The 21,430-nt window shown below is 42.5% G+C and overlaps 4 protein-coding genes across 5 annotated transcripts; 3 read left to right on the top strand and 1 right to left on the bottom strand.

The window, feature by feature from the left end:
- Window positions 1-303: 303 nt before the first annotated feature.
- On the top strand, window positions 304-1,750 carry LOC134195847 (homeobox protein HMX1-like). The gene is made up of 2 exons (XM_062664935.1): window positions 304-953; window positions 1,201-1,750. Exons 1-2 carry the CDS (start codon window positions 497-499, stop codon window positions 1,641-1,643), a joined length of 900 nt encoding a protein of 299 aa, XP_062520919.1. The 5' UTR covers window positions 304-496; the 3' UTR covers window positions 1,644-1,750.
- Window positions 1,751-1,874: 124 nt separating this feature from the next.
- Window positions 1,875-11,325, top strand: LOC134182578 (uncharacterized). The gene is made up of 5 exons (XM_062650002.1): window positions 1,875-4,415; window positions 4,510-4,576; window positions 4,645-4,817; window positions 4,873-4,915; window positions 11,227-11,325. The coding sequence occupies exon 1, from the start codon at window positions 1,971-1,973 to the stop codon at window positions 3,717-3,719; it is 1,749 nt and encodes a 582-aa protein (XP_062505986.1). The 5' UTR covers window positions 1,875-1,970; the 3' UTR covers window positions 3,720-4,415; window positions 4,510-4,576; window positions 4,645-4,817; window positions 4,873-4,915; window positions 11,227-11,325.
- A 1,935-nt stretch (window positions 11,326-13,260) lies between these two features.
- Window positions 13,261-19,097, top strand: LOC134182585 (glycerol-3-phosphate acyltransferase 3-like). Of its 2 annotated transcripts, none has more exons than XM_062650014.1 (12): window positions 13,261-13,331; window positions 16,231-16,285; window positions 16,347-16,412; window positions 16,479-16,553; window positions 16,613-16,702; window positions 16,767-16,857; window positions 16,924-17,042; window positions 17,116-17,171; window positions 17,257-17,342; window positions 18,399-18,527; window positions 18,588-18,670; window positions 18,735-19,097. In XM_062650014.1, the coding sequence occupies exons 1-12, from the start codon at window positions 13,280-13,282 to the stop codon at window positions 18,955-18,957; spliced, it is 1,125 nt and encodes a 374-aa protein (XP_062505998.1). In that variant the 5' UTR covers window positions 13,261-13,279; the 3' UTR covers window positions 18,958-19,097. The 2 variants fall into 2 exon arrangements, with proteins under 2 accessions (XP_062505998.1, XP_062506007.1); XM_062650023.1 differs by lacking the exon at window positions 13,261-13,331 and adding an exon at window positions 13,889-13,930.
- A 550-nt stretch (window positions 19,098-19,647) lies between these two features.
- Window positions 19,648-21,185, bottom strand: LOC134179525 (homeobox protein koza-like). Its single transcript, XM_062646449.1, has 2 exons — window positions 20,553-21,185; window positions 19,648-20,437 (listed from the first exon to the last, which is right to left on the bottom strand). Exons 1-2 carry the CDS (start codon window positions 20,794-20,796, stop codon window positions 19,950-19,952), a joined length of 732 nt encoding a protein of 243 aa, XP_062502433.1. The 5' UTR covers window positions 20,797-21,185; the 3' UTR covers window positions 19,648-19,949.
- Window positions 21,186-21,430: the final 245 nt, after the last annotated feature.

The following is a 21,430-nucleotide window of genomic DNA, read 5'->3' as shown; positions in this document are numbered from 1 at the left end:
GCGTCTCCAGGACACGTTGTTCGTCACCTCGATCTTGCTTTCTGCGATGATGTAAGCGCTTTTCTCGTTCTTACTTTCGACCGCGTGGGCTGCTTCGCGAACCACTGCGCGTGTCTAGACTAATTGGTACTTAAACTAACACTGTACTTGAAGCATTGATTTACCAAATGTTTATTTGATTGTGATTAAATGGCCAGTGATGGTGATTAGAAGTTAACTGATCGCCCTAGGTCATCCCGATCCTACATTGATTGCTTCGAAAGTAGCCAATCGACGACGAGTAATGAGGAAGTGTTAATAGCTGCGGCGATCGGAAGGAGCGCAGATGTTTCAATGATCCTATCGTTAGCCAATGGTGTGTTGTACATAGTATGCAAATCGTAGACTCGATTTACTCATTAGCACCAGATAGCTGCTACCGCGCAAACACATTGGGTGATAAAAGCTCTTTGGTGAGCTCGTTTTCGCCAGTTCACCCGACGACGCTCTTCGCTCCATGACGCACGCCGGTGCGTTTCGTATGGAAGCTCTGATGGAAAACCGAGTTCACTGTCCGTTGCCTTCATTGCTGCCTCAGCAGACTCACGTACCGAGTCGTGCTCGTCTGTGGTCGAGTTGGTGCTGTCAGCTGCCCGGGACGAGACGCTCGCAGCGACCGAGGAGATCGCACATGATTCGAGATATACTCGGAGATTCGGTTTTGACCGACGACGGGCATGGATGCGATGAGGAAACGCGGGAAGCGACTTCGAGGTCAAACGGTTACCGTCATCGTTCGTCTTCGACGCCAGCCGTCGTCAAACCCACTCCCATCAATCTTCAACGACTCGGTCCGCCCGTGAGCACGGCAGCGGCGCTTGCCTATCGTTTGGTTGCGTCGGGAGCCCCGCCGCCGTGCAGTTACAATATATTTACGCCGCCCTGGCTGAGAGCAGACGAAACCCTACACAAAGGTGAGCATTTGTTTGCTTAGGAAAGAGAGCTGGCACGATTTGTAAAAGAAGTAGACTTATTGGATTAATTGCCTGCAAACATTGTTACTTTTATTAGAGTGGAACCATTTATGCGTGCGCTGTCATACCTGTTCAAGGTGGCCTTTGTATTGGTGGCCATCAACGCGTGGTTACTAATGAGATCTAGCGGAAGCCATCGCAGACCCACTATAGCGGTTGCTTGATAGTTTCTTGCTGGCCTTATTAGGTTCCAATCATCTAGCTGGATATCATGGCTCGGTGGAGGAGATGTATACGACCCGTCTACCTGAAGGATACGATCGTTCGTCTTTTTTTGGAAAAGACAAACGGAAAAAGAAAACGCGGACAGCATTTACTAGTCGCCAAGTCTACGAACTGGAGAAAAAGTTCAAGGTAAAACGATATCTGACCGCTCCAGAAAGATCGGAATTGGCAAAGTTGTTGGGCATGTCGGAAACGCAAGTAAAGATCTGGTTTCAGAACAGAAGAACAAAATGGAAGAAGAAAAATGCGACCAAGATTCGCGGTGATGACGAGGTCGACCGCAAGGAGATTGATGAACTGGAAACTGTCAATGAGTCAGTCATAAGTGACAGGCAAAACTCAGACAGGTCATCAGACTGTAGTTCTCCGGCTCAATCAGTTGAGTTGGAGTCATTACAGAATTGAGCAATTTCATTACTAGAGGAAGTTGTGACTGTACAGATATACCGTAGAGTTTGAGAAGTAGAGACGTCTAAATTAAATTGTAATAACAGAGAGACCGCCGAGTTGGCTCTGACAGTCTTTGATAGCTTTGTTTCACAGTCGCATACACAGACCTGGGCGTTCACGCGTGCTTAGTGTTTGGGCTCTCTCACCGCATCATATCGCCTACAGCATTCATGCCAGTGGGGTAACTCCTCAATATAGAGTTACCTGTCTACTTGCCTGTGTGACGTCACACTCAAAATAGATGGATTCGTAAAGGTAGGCAGGGTGTAACCATGTGTAGAAATGGTATTTGTTAGAGTTCTCTTAGTCGTCGTCTGTATCCATCTATGCTTGGGACAAGAGTGTGGCACTGGTAGGAGAGAGGGTGCATCGTGCGGGACCGAGAAGTGGCGACAAGACAGTTTCTGTTTTCATGCAAGATGTATTCATAGCATAGAGCGGCCGTTCAAGCTCAAGGTGGTCATTGTTTATCCGGAAGACAGCTTGTCAACAGAGGAACGGCAACAGGGAATGCTAGTGGTAGGAGAGGGTCTAGAACTGAGCTGGCAGAAGAAGAAGAAGCTACGCAAGGGACCGAGGAACCAATGGTTTCTGACTCTGTCATACGTCGGCGGCGGAAAAGCGGTCCTCTGTCAAGTGCCATCTCAATGCGAAACGACGCAACGACATCTAGAATTTCGCGTTTTCTTGGGTAATAAGGACATGTTAGGTTCAAACTTTCGTGTCGATCTGCCCGTGTCTCGTTCGTTAATGCCAAAAAATGACATCGAAATTCCACAAGTGTCTTTCTATCCTTGGTTTAACGGACGAAACTGTACAGTCATTCGGCCCAAGTCCTATCAGCTGGAAGGCATCGGAGCGAGGACGATTTCTCTACTTCTGCCTCCTAGCTTCTACGAAAACAAGTTTAAGAGATATAAGACTCTGATTGCGTACGGACACAGCACCGTTCTGTCGATGAAAACAGTCATAGCAGACGCTACAGTCAGACGAGGGCTGATGGAAGAAATTGTAGTTGTTGGGCTGGAAGTGAAGGACAGCGTAGGTGATGTTATACCCACTCATGCACCCGTTCTCAAATGCAAGCACCGTCCTTTGAAACGTGGCGATCGAACATGTGATTACTGTATCAAGTGTCTATCGGACGAGTTTACCGAGCCGTGCGATAAGTTCGAATTTCTTCGCGAGATCAATAAATGTGCCAGCAAATGGACGGTACCGGGGCAAGGATACCATTATCTCGGTAGCGTTCTAGACGTCGTGTTGCCCCAGTTATCGACTAAGTATAGGACAAACACAAATAGGAAATCGTTGGGAATCATGGGGTACGGGTTGGCCGGCATGATGGCCTGTCATGCGGCTCTCAAACTGAGCAATCGTTTTAGTACAGCCATCTGTATGTCGTCGCGATTTTCGTGGCCGGATCTCGACCCAAACCGACGCGACTTCTTCGATTTGTTGGAGACGAACTTGAAGAATGTCGAAACGATGAGACTATACATCGATGCGAACGAGAACGACGACTGGCAGTTCACGACTGCAGCGGTATCGGATGTGGCAAAGGAGGCCGTGCAGTTGCTTCAGGATAAATATCAGTTGACTCTCAATAGAGAGCTTTTCTACTTTCCGTTGACGTACAACGGACAAGGCAAGATAGACACGCTCAAGCCGAGAATAGTCGTTGCCAGATTGTGGGTCCCACTTACAACAATGTACAAAAGTGTCGGCAATGCTGTTGCTTCTCAATCGTCTTGCTCTTCTACATTAATAAAGCAGAGTGCTGCTGCTTTAGTCGCGGCCGGTGATAAAGTTGGAAGTGGCCGGCCTGGCTTTTATGGGCAAGCAAGTCATCTGGTGGACAACCCTGAGGGTGACTCTTGCAAAGATCGTGTCTCAATCTTTGCTATGATTGGCAGCATCCTGGGAACATTCGTTGGTACTCTGGTGCTTACCATAATTGTCATGTACATGTGCCGTTCACCAACCGCAAGTAAGACAAAGATACCGGAGGTAGACTCACTGATCCAGTAGACAGGCAAACGCGCGTGCATTGTGAATATAGAGACTCAAAGCGACATGTAGACGTTACACTTTAGCTTTTCGACGCGTACGTCTTACTAGTGTAACATTAATATTCACTGTTTGCAATAGCATTCACAAGTTGGATGTAACTGCATACCATTAGCAACTGTATACCATTAGCAACACTCAATTGTAACAGCTAGCTAGCGCATAACCCGCACAAACACCTACAGTTTGTTAGATGGTTTCACCGTACGTATAGCGTTTATAGAAACAATCAATTGTAGCTATTAGGCTTTCATAAACGGCTGAAGATTGCGATGCATATCATGGATGACTGTGGAGATGACCGGTTCATGTGGAGATGACCGGTGCATGTAGAGCTGGCTGCGGTATCTGCAACACGTGCTGGTAAAAAACGTCGCCGGACTTTCGTCTGTTTGGTAGAAGCCCCCCTTTTTTATCAGCGCACTCCATTTGCGTACAGTCGACGACAGACGCCCAGAATGGCTACTCACTGGACTCACCTGAAGGTGCGCGGTGGGACCCCGAGGCTGCCGTAAGACGGTATCGATGACGGATTGGATTTGGCTAATCGTTTGCCTGTACGCCAGTGCTCTAGCAGCCATTGTATTTACAGGCGCTTTAGGACTCTCTCTTGGAATTCGTCGTCGTTACGTAGAGACCCTAATCTACTTGTTCGAGGTTAGTGAGAGGCCCCTCAAGAGGGAGACAGTCGGATGTCATCTCTGGAATGGAAAGTTACGACGTGCTTAGATGTTTGTGTGCGCATATCTAGTTGGGTCGCAAACGGATAGAGGAGAAGGAGAGAGAACGTGTTATCAGAAAGCGGCAGAGGTTACCTGGTAGGATTTTGGTGTTGGCTGGAACGTGTGCCTGTCTAGCTTAGAATACTTTGCTTTGACTTGTTTAGAGTCCGAGTCTTTCGACGATGGTGTAAATCAGACGGGCGATGGTAATCAATGCGAAGAAGAAGAAGGAGTACGCTCGGATCTTGGGAAGATTCCTCGAACGCGCTCGTTTGGAACGTTCAAACGAGAGTTCAACTTGACGGACTCGTGCGATTTCGCTGTAAACGGAATAAACGTGAGTGCAGGAGCGCTGTCATATCCTATTGGAAAGTGAATATTTCTCGACCTAGGCGGTAGTCGAAGATGAAGTTACAAAATACTTTTCTGCTGCAGGTAGGTAATCAGGTGGTTGCTAGTTTCAGATATTACGTAAAGTAAGTGTACTCGTTAGAAACAGTGGTAGGGATGTTTTCTTCTAATTACGTGTATTTTGCTTGCCATCTCTATGTGCACGCCCATGCCATGTTTACCTAGATAGGTGTACATTTATTTTCTGTTTCTTTTGTTGACGTTGTGACGATGGATTTAAAGAATGACTCAGATGGCAGTACAGAGACAGGCATACATTACTATTGTGTTAATATTTATTGTCAGCTGTATTGTTTGCATTTTTGTGTAAGACCTTTAGAGTCATTTTGGGGTTGACAGGACATACTAATTAAGGCATTGATAAGCTGCCATGCAGTATAGTAGTTTTGAGATAGACGATATTTGGGGGTGTAGCTTCTAGAAAATGCGCAATCTTGAGGGTAACACGCACCTTTCGCTGTACACAAAGTCCACGTTTCCAGGTCTGCTCCTGAACTGTAGATCATCTTGCCATTGACTAGGCTTTGTAAGTAAGTTCACTACTTACCATTTCGTGCATCTTATGAGAGACTTTGCCTGCATAGAGACATGTAGGAAGCCATTTCTTGAGTATGGCTTCTCGAAGGTAAGACACTGGCTGTTTAAGTTGAAGTCGCCTGAGTCACACTCTGAACAGATACACGTGGAGTGGAAAGACAGACTACTCATTGTCTAGTGATGGAAGTTTTGTTAGGTGAAGATTTTGCGGTAGGGGAACCCGTTTGGGATAACCGAACGTGACGCACTGTCACTGTCTGTGTGGCTGAATACTAGGACTACTTTTTCCCTATTTAGCGTTCTTGAACTGTGAAACTATGTATCTTGTCGAACTAGAGTCAGCAATAATTCGTCTAGTATCCAACTTGTCATGGAAGGCGGTGCATGAGCTCATGAGCTTACATCACTTGATGTACCTTGGCCTGATTCTTAGTTTGCTATACAGAGTAATTGTCTTGACTGCTTTCAGTCGAACTCCATACTGTATCAAGCACATTTCTCTACACAATACCTGTAAAACTTGATTTTATCATTTGGCAGTATGTGTTGAGTGAGAATGTCTTTCCTTGCAACTTAGACTCTGCAGATGCAAGGTCTTGCTCGAGAACTCTAATCTTGTTTTGAAGTTCCACTATTTCATTTGCTTGCTGTTCAAATTATCCGACGTAAAACCATCAGCTTCAGCGCCACAGTGACATTTTTGACAATCAACATCTTCACTTTGAGATCACTACTAAACACATGTCTTGATCAACTGTTGATGAGGTAGAACAGCCTCTGCTTTCTGATTTAGGCATTACAGCTATGGAATAGTGCGTATGTGTTGTGTTAGTTTAGACATAACTGTTGCTGGGACTTGTAGACTGGCAGTGCTAATTGTAAACAGACTGCAGAGTACATGTACTGTACTCTGATTCGCGTCAGTGTACTTATCAAGTGCAAGTTATCACAGTAAGAACTTCGACTTGGCCAATCACATATATACAGAAGCAAGCTAGACTGCTCAGAAACAACGCGGAACGTCTACATGTCTGGTTACCCCAAATGGGTTCCCAGGTGGCATGATTTCACTCGCCAAAACTAATCCATTGCTAGGCAATGAAGAGTCATGCTTCCTCTTCATTTGCTTCTGTTCAGAATGTGAATCAGGCGACTTCAGCTTGAACAGCAGTCTCTTTACCCTCGAGAAGCTGTACAGTGTACTCAAGAAATGCCTTCCTATGCGTCTCTATGCAGGCATAGTCTCTCACAAGATGCACAAATGGTAAGTAGTAAACTTACTTACAAAGCCTAGTCAACGGCAAGATGATCTACGGTTCAGAAGCAGACCAGGAAACGTGGACTTTGTGTACAGCGACATTGGCGAAAGGCACGTGTTACCCTCGAGATTTCGCATGCTCTACAAGCTTTGCCCCCCAATATCGTCTATTAGTATGATGTGTCACTTAATTAAGTTAATCATCAGCTTGTTACTATGAGAAATGATTAGTTCCCACTAGTCTAATCATTTGACTTTTATTAATTAACCACCTGGTGTTAGTTTAGTCAAGGGAGGAGTTGTTAGTTTATCATAATAATGGTGTTCTGCTTTTTCTGTTGGTGGGACTGCTGACATGTTTATGGTAATGCAACAATGAAAGGGTGTATGTTCAGATGGTATAGTGCTTTGTATTTGCAACTCAGTTCAGACATCTTGGTGAAGTTTGAGCTGAGGGTGTGAGAAATGCATGTCAAAGTGCTCAAATCTTTGTTGTCAAAAGTGGCTGTGTTAGACAGTAAGGGGTGGTAGGAAGACTGCAAGGAACTGTTGAATAAGCCATGATGTGCAGTCAGAATGGGTTTAGTTACTACAACTAGAACAGATAGCTATCTGATCAGCAATTTGCCAATAATGAAAGTGTGTTATCCTTATTGTCACACCCTGAACTCGTAAAGTCTCAGTAGACGTTCCTTTACTAGCTAGGAACAACAGCTCTTCCTATAGAGCATGAAATTATAGAATAAATAGTATAGACAAGGAAGTGGTATAATGAGCACACTTTGTTAACTTCTGGTACCAATACAAAAATTATTTACATCTTGATTTTACATTCCCTCATGGAGAGTATATAATTTATGGACCAATTTAGAAGTGCATATGCAGCAATGTCATTTGTTTTATGTTATCTGTCTGCTTAAACCATTTCATTTAAATGTGGGACATAAGTGAGTGAACAGTGTTACAATCTTTGCTGTACTTGGAAAGCATTTCTACTTGTAATTGCAATCTTCTTCACTGATAATCAAATCATAGGATATTCTTGCTGTGTGCCAATTTGAACGTCATTGTGTAAGGTATTACGTAGACTGGTTTAATTGTTGCCACTCAAACGGTTGCTTGCAACTTTGAGGAACGGTAGCATACAGAAATAGACATCTCATGATCACTACAATTAAATGACAACGATCGGATGCGACAGCACCTACCATTAGCAAGAATCATCCATTAAGAATTCTTTATCAATAAGGATTTGTAAATTCCATTCTATGCGGACATTTCCTCGCAAAGTTATCAACACTAGCGTCATAGCTTTAATTAATTAATCCCAAATGCTCTAACTTTGATTGCTGCTTAACCATTACTGCGAAACATTGGGTATATGAGTTACATCCCCTTAAGGACCTTGGTACCCGGGCACGTCCGGCCTTAAGGTAGATCTGCGCCTGACTTTGGTTTGGAAATGCCAGCATGTTCGTGGAAGATTCTGGATGTCAATGTAGCTTACCTGATCTGGTCATTGACTCGGGTCAACTTCAGTCAAATTGGGTAACGCAAAACTTTTGGAAGATTTCAGAGACTCCGTGAGAGTCACTGACTGTGGGAGGTGACTTTGAATTTCATTAGGAGTCTCTGGCCTATTCCAGGGCCTCAGGAGTTGACTGTTATGAAAGTATCTGCTTGGACTGAGTAGGCTAGACATAATATATAAACTCTGTGTTTATTAGCCACAATGCACATATTGTTGATAGCTTTGTAATGCAAACAACCTGTTGAGAGGTTTAAGTCTTCCACTGACATTAATTAATGGACTGGATTGTGTGTATACATCGTGTGTCAACAGCACAGTATGGAGGAATAACATGTATAAGGATGTTAAAAATTTTTTTAATAGTTTGTGTGATTGTTTGAGAAAAGTGGGTTGTTGGACAAAGTGAAATGAAAACATTTGACTGATTTAGTACTTAGGCCAGACCAACTACGAGTCGGAAATTTAACATTTAATGAAGGTATGTTTTCTGTCTGAAATGGTACCGTAGGGGAGAGGTGGAAGGCTGCTTCTAACCATGTTAATTAATGTTAGTTCTGTTGTGTTGTATTGTTGTGTCTGGTCGACTAGTTAGTTGATGCTGTCGCTAGTTAGTTGATGCTGTCGCTAGTTAGTTGATGCTCTCACTGGTTTTATATCAGGGGTGTGCTTTGGTGCAACACTGTGTCCTACTAATTGCACTGTAAGCTATCATAACTTTTTGACAAACAGATATTGGTACCATTGGCCTATGAATCACATGGAACGTTTCATAGTCTCTTCCATTTTGTGCTGATATGAAATCTATTGTACACAAAACTACGACACATCTGTTTTAAAACTACATCAATGTGTACGACGTATGTGTACAACTGTGTAATCAATGTCAACACCAGATTCATTTGAAAAGGAAGGCTCTGCCTACATGTGCAGAAGTTGCAATGAACTCTAGTTTATGCTGTTCATGCTTTTTTCCCAATGAGTCTGGTGTTGACATTGATGATGCTGTACACACACGTAGTATGCAAACAAGTACACATTGTAGTTTTGATGCAGGTGTGACGTAGTTTTATGTACCATAGATTTCATATCAGTGCAAAATGGAAGACACCGTGAGCCGCTTGATGTGATTCATAGGCCAATGGTACCAATATCTGTTTGTCAACAGGTTATGATAGCTTACAGTGCAATTAGTAGGACATAGTATTGCACGAAAACGCATGCCTGATAAAACCAGTGAGAGCATCAGTCAATTAGTGGCCATAAGCTCAAACAGATTCGTGCCACAAAGCACATACTGTATAGATGTAGATGTGTCTGCATTAGAAGTGAGAACCCAGTTGGTGTCAATGCTCCCATAGCTTGAACAGATTATTGGTAAAAGTTGAATATATTAAAAGATGTTGATATCTACAGGTAGTCATTGTCAACAATTTTATGTATATGCTTTGGGGAAAGGAGGAGATAGGCAAAATGGTATGTTTTGTAATGACTGAATGATGTTTTGAGCATGCCCAAGTATGATGGAGATGGCAAGAGCCATTGAGAGAGCAGGGAAACAGTTACTGGACCACATGCCGTTTAGAGTCACTGATATATATGCTTGTAGGACATTTTTACTATACCTTCTATGGCAGGCACAACATCATTGCACATATGCACATCAAATTTTATTTTATCATGGTCAAGCTTTCACCTGGATCGGCAAATTCAAGCATTATGAAATTTAATTGGTTTAGTATGAAAAAACAGGGATATGATCAACTGTGGTCCGAGTGCTATTTGAGGCACCTTTACGGCTGAGGTTCAAGTGTCTTCTGTTTACTCTCATTTATGATAAGCTTAGAGGACAGTAAGATGTAAGCAACAGTTGGTATTTCTAAACACACAAATAATGTCATTCTTGTATTCTTAGTCTACAATGTAAACTTGGCAAAGATAGCAAATATGTGAGACAGCTATAAACTTTAACTGGTTGGCTATTATAATGAATGCCTTACGTTTATTGAGAAACTACTGTGACACAATGAAAGAGAAATTGAGATTTTTATGTCAACTCTGATGTCTTGTTACATTACATTAGTCATAGGATCTTGACATCTATAAAAGGAGAGTTGTCTGTATGTGTATATGTGTGTAAATCAGGATCTCCAAGAAGGGTGAGTCTGATCTCTACCGAATTTGGCTCGCGCACGCTGAATCCCTATAGGTCGAAAGTGAGATTGTCGTCATCTTCCATACTTCTGAAACGACGACACGATTTTGTGTGGACGGAACCCGCCTCGAACCGTCTCTGCTCTCGTGAGAATGTCTTCGTAATGTTGTATGGGATCTCCACTGAATTTAATTTGCCTGTTCCCGACGTCATCCTGGTCTTGAAAAAGACGCCCACAGTTGTTTGCCCGTCTACGTTCGTGGAAGAGCTTGCACGTTTGATACATCTGTTCCCCCGCAAAGCCAGCAACATCTTCGAAGTCAACGACACGAAGGGACTGTCAAAATGGCGAGAGTCCGACGAGTCGTGACTTGATATATATACGGAGAACAGATTATCTGGGTGAGTACATAACTACATGACTTCCAAGTTCCTGCTGCTCGGATATTTCCAAATGGGATTCGCATCAAATGGATGCCAAGTTTGATACACCTGTTCCTCACAACAGCAGCAACATCTTCGGCGTCCAACAGGACTGTCGAAAGGCTTCAACGGGATACTACCAATCACTAATCCAATCAACGGGATTTTTGGAAATGGGACACTTCGTTACATTTTCTATGTCTTCAATGGGATACTAGCTAGAACTCTGAATGAAATTCTTCATGAGAATTTAGAACGGGATACTTGTGCAACAACATATAGATTTGCATACAACATTAAATTAATTAACTAACAAATAATAATAGAAATTTGGTAATATTAATAGCTAATCTGCCTGTGCAGAGAACGGGGTGGTGAGCTAGTACCATATAAGATGAAATATTGGCAGGGAAATTATTTTGGTGGATTGTTAGGTTTTCAAGCGCCGATAGAAAATCTGCCATTAATTTGGCCAAGGGGATGTATTGACGTCGTCACCCTCATGGAGCAGGCATCTATTGGTGATGTGGTGGTATGTCTTGTTGATGAAGCTACAAGATGGTAATCCCCTGCTTGCCGTCTGTTGTGCCTATAGTATACCCTGTCTATAGCAGCGAAGTTAAACATGAGAATGAGGCTGTGAAGCTATCAATGAAGCTGGAGGAGTCATGTGGGCTACTCTTTGCAATTACACAGCAGTTCTTTATCAATGCTGTAGTTGGAGATCAGTAAGTTAGGGAAATGTGATGGCCACGAATGCAGCTGTCAATTGCAAATTTCTCCATGACACGGCCACTTAACTAGTGAGTAGGAAATATTGTACATTTATTAATAATCTGACAGCTACGTCCACCTGCACAACAAAATGCGCCAAAATGCTTTTTTCCATCAAATTCTTAGCAAACCACCAAATTACATTCCCTCCAATGTTTCATCTTATATGGTAGTCATGAGAAGAGTTTTAGATTCTGCAGCTTTTCTGTGCATTTTTCATGCTTAGTGATGATCTGAAGCCTAAGTTCACTTTTTTTGTTAGGGTAGATGCTTTCTTAAGATAACTGGTTTTGTACCTGAAACTTTTTTTGCATGTTGCTGTTGTACCCATCAAACAGTGTACATGTTTAGTAATACTCATACTGGTATGTGCTTTTCAAGCAGTCTGTGTTAGTACTATATCATGTCATTGAAATGTTTGATTAGTTGACATCATGGATTTGGTCGATCTTACTATTACTCTCAAGTGCATATCATACTATTATGGCATTTCTGATGATTGTTATCATTATCTATATGCATCATTACATGTAATAAGACCTGCACTAAAGAGAATGAAGGCAGGGGGGAAACCACAACATTGAACAGGAAAGATTTTTGCTTACACAATCTCTTTCATCCACACACAGGAAATGGTGCTCATTAAAATTTTCATTGCAATTTCTATAGAAATGTCTATGGAAGGTAATTATGACTATTTTACAATACTAGCTCATCTTGTTAGTCAAATGCAGATCTGTAGTAAATTTTAGCATGTACATACATTTATTCTCAGTTTCCAGCAGAATATGACAAGAAAATTGATGCAATATGGCAAACTGAAAGGTACGAGCTGCTGATTGGTACAGAAACGAATTTTAGAGGAGCTTGAACCATGCTGTATCATGTAGGTACACATGCCTAAGTAAATTTCAGGTTTAGTCTCAGAACTGATGTCTGGCTAGAAACACTTTACTTTCAACAATTATAATTGTTTTTGGTTCTATAATTGGAACGAGTAGTCGAATACATTTGTGACAGTATGATGCCAGTTTTCTCTTATTGGGGTTGTCAGACAGTCTGTTGATGTTTGCTTTAGGCAATAATGGTAGAGTGGGGTATTTAAAGACTATTCAGTGCTAAACATAATTTTGGATAGATACTTATAGTAAATGGACTGCTGGGGTCTGATAATTTGTGTAATGTTTGTATAGTAGGATATATCACCGATTCTTTCTTGGTGGGAGTTCATATTGTTTGTGGATGAATATCTTTTATGTGGTATTCAATAGTTATGTATGGTTGGGTGATAGTCTCTCTTTTTGTGATCTGGTGAAGACATAAAATATCAACAGTGGCATTAATAGTTGGAGCCTAATGTGCCTTGGGGCAAACCGCTTTAGAATCCTTTCTGTAAGTTAGCAAGGTACTGGTTTTTAATTGAGGAGAGCCCTAGAATGGAAGGCAGACAAAGCCAGCTAACGGTAATGTAAGATGTCTTGGAATAGTTGTATTAGTCTGAGTACATAATGGAGCCTGGTGTCTAAATGGTTTAATTAAGGATGAATCAAGACAAGAGAAGTGGGACTGTCTTGTTTATGATGAGGTTCCATTTGTCAGAGGTATCAGAGGTATTATAATGCAAAATTTCGTAAAACTTTATATGTCTAATAAACACAAAGTATTATAAAAAGTGGCAGTTGGTGTTGTTACAGATTTGGGTGTGTGAGATGTATGTTGAAGATAACTACCAATGTACAGGTAGTGTTGAAGACATTTATGCGAGGTCAGTGTACCACTGCACCATGACTCATCGACATGTAATGGTGCTCTTCCTGCTTAGCACGTGACCATTAGTTTATTGGAGTCTTGAGCATGTATCTTAGATTCTGCTATATGTATATGCAATCAAAAGGTCTAAAAGGGAAACTTTCTACACAGCAATTATTTGTTTACGATAGCAAGATATCTTTACCACAGCTATTTTGGAATGATTATGATCATATGCTACCAACTAGAGAGACCATGATGAGGCAGGTGTTTGTTGGGAGATCCATTGTGACAAGAGTTAAAACACTCAGAGACTCACAGACCATCTGTAGAGTACTCTTTAATGGAATTTAGCAGCCGATTCAGGAGTTGGTGATTCAGCTATTCGTTATTGCTTTAGCCGCTTTACCTCAAATATCTAGATGAATATTGTTGGACAACTGAGACGATATTAAATTTATCAAACAGATGAGAATGTGGGCATATTTGTTTGTGTTAGTTAAACGCAACAGTGCATCTTTCTACACCACGATTATCAGCAGAGTAGATGTGCTCACATCACAAAAGGGTGAATGAAATTGGTGGAGTGTCTCAAAACTGACAACGATTTTGAATGTGAGCTCCTTCTACTGTATGTAGAACAAACAGTTAAAACACAGTTTCTCTGAGAGCTGTTTAGATGTCGTTCTTGGCGACTGTCAGCAACCTTACAAATAATTTTTAGTGGTAGCAGCTATGTTACACACTAGAAATCATGTCATGGTTGGTCTTGGTTCATGGGGCAGATTATTCTTGTGCAGCTTTCTAGATTAGATATGCAAGACTCGATAGTGACAGCTGTACTTAGGCATGCACTAACATGCTAAGTCTCTATTACGAATGTCAGTTGTAAGATTTTTCATTGTTTTGTCAGTAGTGTGAAAGGTGATGGAAGTTGTGATGTATTAAGATTTGTTGTTGTATGTAACACTACTAGGGTAGTAGTAGTAGTAGTTCAATGGCACCTATGTTTAATGAAACCCTTGCCATGGTTAGATGTGTAAATCAAGTATGTTTAACAGCTGATTTTGCTAGTAACATCATGTACATATTTGTCATGAAGATGGTATGGGGTCTCTGATAATAACACTGTCTTTTCCAAACAAAACAAATGTTTTTTTGTTTACCCACCCCACCCACCCCATAAATATGAAACAAGAAATGTTGAAGACGTGTAAAGCTGTTTCGTAAAGAACTCTTGTTGAGACACCAAGGTCTGCACTAAAACATAATCAAACTCTCGTTACTAGTGCTACAGGCTAAGAAGACTGGCAGCTTTGGTGCTCTGATTTTTTAGTGGCGTCTTCACCATCTGTAGCCTCATCAGCCATCTGGACATCGCACATACTAACGATGCTCGTGTCTGTTACTGGGCACTGGTTAAACAATGGTCTACCAGTGTGTGCAAGGTCTGTTTGGCTTTCTATTGAAGATGCCTTTGCGAATAGCTTTTAACGTCATCTTTCTCATACTTTCTTTTTTCACCGAAGGACGTTCTGGTTTCAGATGGATCCAGCTTCAAGTGAGCCTTGGTAACAGTATAGTACGAACCTAGATTACGGTCCTAGATTACACTCCCAAGTTGGAAAAGAAGGAAGCCATCTTCATGTGTGATTCTAACCATGTGGATTAAAATTAAAGCATTATACGAATACTTAATACTGGCACGAGTCGTGGACATAGTTGACAGATTTTGGATAAATTTTGATATTTTGCAATACGAAGGTTGCTTTAATCTACCCACCTGCCTTGCAAGAAATGGTTTTAAAGAAGACTTGATATCCGATGGTCTCTTTGTAATTGTATACGCCGTAGATGTGCACTGTATAGTGTTACAGACAGTCTTGTTCAGGTATGTTTGGTTTGGTAAAAATATATTAATAAAATAGTTTATCGTCAAGTATATCTTTCGTCAGCTGTTAGAGATGTCTGTGAGGCAGTTTGATAAAGGATTGCTAATCAAGAATTATGATTTTGATGTTAGCTTGCTCTATTGACCAACTCTTCTCTGTGCTCTTTTCCTTCTTACTTTGAAATGTTTGCCCAATCAACTGTTCATGAGTGTCAGTATCTGCTGTGGAAGAATTTTGTTTCTAAATGCTAATTTTTCTGCGTTGCTCTGATTTCTTGTGTGAAGTATAGCAGTGTGGCTTATATTGAATGAATTGGTAGCTTTGGGGAGAGGGGTTGCAGTTGTATTTGTTTGCTGAAATTGAGATTAATTAGATGTGTGTATAGTGTTAGCTATTTAGGGATTTTTGGATTACCATATTTCCTTGTTTATTAAACATCGTGGCGTTTGCTTTTAGCCTTCAGCATCTGACACATTTTATTCCTACCTAAACGGATACCAATACAGTACTTTTCTTTTACTTCTCAATACAGACAACGGTAGGTATGCTTTGTGATAGCGTGGCATGTATTTAAGGACGGCCTTTATTGCTTTCAACCCTTGTATTGATGCATCTGGTATCTCGAGATGGGGCCATGTCCCACAAATACATTTGGAACAGGAAATAGTAGTACGGCTTAATGTAGTTTTGTACAGAGTGGTATATTGCTTAGGGAGATTGTGAGTGTTTTGCATGATGGGAATGTAACAAAATTTTAGTGATGTGTGGCATAGGGTTGTGGATGGTGATTTAATTGAACTGGTTGCTTGATCTTGGGGTATATGAACTTAGGCACACGAGGAACTGTAGAGCTTATGTATTGTTGTTAATTAACCTTGGTGAACATGCACAGCGATGGCTATAGTAGTCTGCCAGTGTGTGTGTGTGTGTGTGTGTGTGTGTGTGTGTGTGTGTGTGTGTGTGTGTGTGTGTGCACCAGAGTGCGCCTGGGTGTTCACAATTGACCGTTTCTTGTGTTGGTAGAATTAAGATACTGGAATCTGTTGTCACGAACGCAACACTACGACCAGAACTTGGGGTATCTCGTGTAAAAATGTGTGTCTAGTTTTCGTTGGCAATAAGCTCACTGTGTACTCAAGGTGGGAGCTACAGTTCTACTGGGTGCTCGGTCTTCTCTTCAGATACTTCGTTCTTCTACCAATGAGGTCTGCTACAGTCCAAGTGTTTGTACCATGGACCTAATCGAATTGCATTTTTTTTTGATCGTGCAGACTTGTTCTAGCAACGATGGCTGCCGCATGGTTGGTATTGACCATGTTCACATTCGGTATCGTTCCTCCACTCAGGTTAGTCGTCTGATAGTCTTTCATTAGTCTTTCTCTCAATTTTTTTGTAACTTGTATAGGAAACAACTGAAATGGCAGAACTTTTGTCAAAGACTGTTTTTTCGTGTGTTCGCTCGTGCTCTATCCGCCTCCATCACCGTACACAATAAGTAATCCACGTGGTTGTACTACAGCTTGAAAACATATCAACACCGACTTCGCTTGTTATTGTAGAGAGAACAGAGCGAGAGACGGATTATGCGTAGCCAATCACACGTCACCCATCGACGTCATCATTTTGGCTACTGACAATAACTTCTCTCTGGTGTGCACACCCCACAATGTAGGTCATAACATATCGACTACTAAATAGGGTAGCTTGTGTTTTCAGGTGGGACAAAAGCAGGGTGGAGTCATCGGCTTGTTTGAGAAAGCTGTCTTGTTTGCTCAGCCGTCTCATATTTGGTTTGAAAGGTCGGAAGCCAGTGATCGACGTCTTGTGTCCATGAGGTAAGATTGTCTTGCAACAGGTGACGGGAACCTTGCTATAGGGCTAATGTCTGGGGTGTGTTTGGCATACTAGATTGCAGCAGCACGTCAGCACGTCGGGTAATAACCCAATCCTGATATTTCCGGAAGGTGTGTTTGCATGCATGCTCACTGGGTTACTACACTGTAGTGACATTGTTGTTTTTGTGGTCACACATTGCATAATGGCGCATAGGTACATGCATCAACAATGAGGGCGTTTTCATGTTCAAGAAGGGATGCTTCGATGTCGGTGCAACCGTCTATCCAGTGGCAATGAAGGTAGGGAGGATGAGTGATTTGGTGTTGGCGTTGGTAGGTACTGTACCCACTTAAATATCCAATTACGTTGGCTTTATCTAGGGTGTATGTAAATGACATGCTTATCTCCTTTTGTGCAACACTGCTGCTTATTGAAGTAGCAATACTGTTACAATTGACTCACCCTAAATTGTCCTGAGTGGTTGTGGCATCCAGCCAAGTGGGTATGTTTTTCTCTGGTTTCTTGTAGTAGCCGAGATTGCGGTAAGTGGGAGATGCTGGGTGCATAGTCTGGTGTGTCTTGTTGTCAGGGACTGTTGCATTGAGAGTGGGTTGTGTCATTTGTTGGTTAGGATTTTGTTGGTACTGGAAAGGTGTTGTCATTTTTGTTTCTTTATAGCTGACAGTAATGAATTATGGAAACTGATGAAATTGTTTTGTGAATGGTAATGAATGGACAGGCGCCATATGGTGTGTCTTTGTCAAGACTATGTATGAAAAGAAAGTAACCATAGGAAGTAGTGGTTAGACCTGTAAACACTCCTTTGGTTCCTGAGTGGGTGGGCTGAGGACTTGCCTGTTGGTTCTTCTAGCTGATGCATTTTGTAAGAGGATAGCATGTGTAAGTGAGGCAGCAGATAGGTAATGAGCAGGAAGTGCTACCATGTGTTTGTGGTTTTACTAATGACTAAGTAAAGCTGATTTCTGAGTGCAAATGTAGCTAGTTTGGTATGGGTCCATAGATAAAGTGTGGGATTGCTGAAATTATGTGAAGCATTTGATGCTTTGTAGTAGCGCTAGTTTACATGTGATTGTAACTTTAGTAGGTTGCTTGTAATCTGCTTGTGTCTACTTCTTACCATTGTGGTGTTTGTTTGTTTGCATCTGCGTCTGCCAAGCTCTGACATGACGAGCTTTACTGCATGTGATCGGTAGTGACAAAGATTTAGTCGAGGCTATGAATTTATGACCTGTCACTAATGGGTTGGAATTGATCCATATGGTATTGGAATAACTTGTCTAGACGTGACTGACTTGCATGGATGAAGCAAATTGGGCAATGTTTGGTTGTTGCAGTATGATCCTCGGTTTGCTGATCCGTTTTGGAACTCAAGTCGTCAGTCAATGATCAAGCATTTGATGAACATTCTCACTAGCTGGGCACTCGTCTGTGAAGTATGGTACTTGCCACCAACAAGAATGCAGGTGAACAATGCTTAGTATCTGTTTGCAACCGGCTTGTCACTTTTGTGTGACCTAATGAAGGATGGTGAGGACTCTGCAATGTTTGCTCGACGGGTGCAACGGGATATTGCTAGAACGATAGCTCTTGCGAATAAAGAAGAATGGTGTGTTTGACTGACTCGATTGTGAGGATATGGTACAGTGTGATTTAGTATTTATTGGGTGTAGGGATCCTCAACGAGCTAAGAGACCACACCAATACTCTAGAAAGTTTGACAAAGAGAAAGAAGAACAGCAAGCACAGTACTCGGCAACTTTGAAGTTGAGGAGTGAATCGGCACCGGTTCTATGTCAGATCAATGATGATGAAATAATGGACGTGAAGGAAGTTGTCGAAAGGCGATCAGCAACACCGGCTACTCGTAAGAGAGCGACTTTTAGTATCGACTGAAATGTTACTTTGTTCTTACTGTAATCGTATGGGACATGCTTGTCGCTCAAGGTAGGGCCGGCCACTGGAGGTGCTGTAGGGCCATGTATTTTGTATGAATTTTCTCCGTTACAATGTAGTGACAGCTGTGAGACAGGCAATGTTGTATACAAATTAGGCATTGTGAGTCCTTGCTGTTCTTCATCTTCTAGTTGCTTCGGGTGTAAGAATCCCTGGGTTTTGCGGGTTGAAAGTGTTGGGCAGTGGCTGTTTGTCTTCATGCGAACTCAAAGAAATGTTGATATTTTTTTCATAGTGGTGTTGTCCCTTGTGGTGATAGCATCCTTGGTACTGTTTAGCCAACTTTTTCAAACACATGTCGTTATTGACTCTCAAGCAAGAATTTCAACACAAAACACTGACATACTGCCCTTCTCTGTATGTTTATGGTGTGAATAGGCAGGTTTGCCTCTGGATGTTCTCACCGTTCCGCTCTACTTGAGAACAGACAGTTGGTGACCTAGGAAGGGCGATCGATCGAGACATGAAGTTTGGCAATGAATTTCTTGTTTCGAGATCTTTGCAGCTGTGCAAACTCTTGTTATTGAAGCTGACGCAAATTGACGTGGTAGCCCTTCAATGGGCAAATTTTGGATGATGGGTAAATTAGATGAAACAAAATTGACTTGAAAGCGGATTGAGAGCGGCACCTCGTCTACCACACCCTCGAGCTGTGTAGTATGTCTTTTATTTAAACTTGATTTTACACAGAACTGTGATGCAAAGCTTCCACTGGAAAAGATGTCGATGTATTTAGTAAGTGTACATACACACTAGATATACAAATGATACCGATACAGTCCCTGCCTGACGCTGAATTTAGTATATACAAGTCGGTCTGACCAAGCAGATCAACTGAAGGCAACTAGAATAGAATATAGAATAGACAATCTATGTTTCCACCATGTCCTGCGGTGTATTTGCCAGTCCCGGACGTCAACGTCGCACGACACTTAATGGTACGGCCACCAATGGGCACCTTGCCATGTTCGCAGCCGAGGGTCTAGAGAAAAGCTGTAAGCTCTGACGGTCGAAGGACAATGCGTGTATGCGTTCTGGCGCAGGTGCGGCGAATAGCCGATGAATGACATTGGAAGGCCGGCGTCTTTGTACGGTTGCATCGTGTGAGGTAGTGTGACCGACGCTGTCGCTACCCCTTGCAGTCCCGATTGTCCGAGTATCTGAGACTCCTCGGACTGCTGGCGCTTCCACTTGTATCGCCGATTTTGAAACCAGATCTTGACTTGGGTTTCGCTGAGCTTGAGACGACGTGCGAGCTCTTGGCGCTCGTGCGCCGAAATGTAACGCTGTATGCGAAAGCGGCGTTCGAGTTCGTAGACCTGCACGTGGCTAAAGAGAGCGCGCGGTTTCCGTCTCTTGCTCTGCGTCTCACCGAGTTTGACATCTCCTGGTCGAGTCCTCGTAGACTTGTTATGCTCGCCTAATCGGAAAAAGAAGAATAACGTTGGACTGACACGACAGTCGTGCGGTAAACTGTTTGCTCGTTATGGCCTCGTTATCAACACCTTGCAGCAGCTATCAGATGGTGGACTTACCGGCTTCCGTTTGTATACTCTCCGAATCTGAGTGTGGTTGACCGTTGGAAAGCATCCAGTTTGCCATCGGTTTGATTTCTTCGTCTCTCGATGTAGAATCGGTGCTGAGGACATCTTCTTGACTCCCGGAACTCATTCGCCCGTCGCCATCCGATCCGAGCTTCTCCGGCAAGCTCAGAATATGGCTAATCGAGAACGACTTCTCCGACTTCTCATGTTTGATGTCTAATGAAGGAGCATTCATGCCGACGAAAGTGCCGTCACCGTCTTTGCTCGAGCGATGTAATGAAAGAGTATGCGAGTCGAGTGGTATAAGGCGCTATTAGCTAACAAAGCGGATGGATGAAATGGTGTCAAGTGGCGTAAAGCCACCGCGACCGTTCATTGGTCGATGGTTTATGGGTGGCTCCTAGGATGTCGGTTACTGCATATTTTCCCGAACGAGTAGCAAATGCGTTTACCCTCATTTACATCAAAAAGAAACCCGTGCGGCGTGGGCGAAACCGCAAATTTTGCAGCAAACGAACCGGTCGAAGAACCTAAAACTGATATCGTAAAAGGCAGCTGGTCTTCAAACACGGCTCGTGTTATCGAAACTGTCTCGAAATAGACGCAAAATGCCGATGCCCGACCGTCATTCGTTCGTAATCTAGGCCGCGGTCACAATTGTTAGATTTTAGATCCGCTAGCAATTCAGAGTCTTTTGTGGGTGCTTTTGTAATTTACTTACTTCATCTTGATAACATAAACAAATTTATTGACACATCTGCCCACCAATTCAATGTCATCGACTTTCCAAAGGTGCTGCTGAGTAAGTGGATGACGATGCAGATTAGGTGATTCCGTCTATGTGATTGGATTGCTCTAGCATTTAGCAT

Source organism: Corticium candelabrum, chromosome 1 (assembly GCF_963422355.1).
Source record: "Corticium candelabrum chromosome 1, ooCorCand1.1, whole genome shotgun sequence".
Lineage (NCBI taxonomy): Eukaryota > Metazoa > Porifera > Homoscleromorpha > Homosclerophorida > Plakinidae > Corticium > Corticium candelabrum.
The sequence above is the reverse complement of the archived record's forward strand: the minus strand, read 5'-3'. Positions and strand labels throughout refer to the sequence as shown.

Excerpts from the sequence above, each read along its gene's own strand:
- LOC134182585 (XM_062650014.1), top strand. The coding sequence starts at position 13,280 with ATGTTGAAGATAACTACCAATGTACAGGTAGTGTTGAAGACATTTATG. Across the intron at positions 16,554-16,612 it reads GGTATCGTTCCTCCACTCAG|GAAACAACTGAAATGGCAGA; the intron begins GTTAGTCGTCTG and ends TAACTTGTATAG. Across the intron at positions 18,528-18,587 it reads TGCCACCAACAAGAATGCAG|GATGGTGAGGACTCTGCAAT; the intron begins GTGAACAATGCT and ends GACCTAATGAAG.
- LOC134182578 (XM_062650002.1), top strand. The coding sequence starts at position 1,971 with ATGGTATTTGTTAGAGTTCTCTTAGTCGTCGTCTGTATCCATCTATGC.
- LOC134195847 (XM_062664935.1), top strand. The coding sequence starts at position 497 with ATGACGCACGCCGGTGCGTTTCGTATGGAAGCTCTGATGGAAAACCGA. Across the intron at positions 954-1,200 it reads AGACGAAACCCTACACAAAG|GTTCCAATCATCTAGCTGGA; the intron begins GTGAGCATTTGT and ends TGGCCTTATTAG.
- LOC134179525 (XM_062646449.1), bottom strand. The coding sequence starts at position 20,796 with ATGAATGCTCCTTCATTAGACATCAAACATGAGAAGTCGGAGAAGTCG. Across the intron at positions 20,438-20,552 it reads GAGTATACAAACGGAAGCCG|GCGAGCATAACAAGTCTACG; the intron begins GTAAGTCCACCA and ends TTTTCCGATTAG.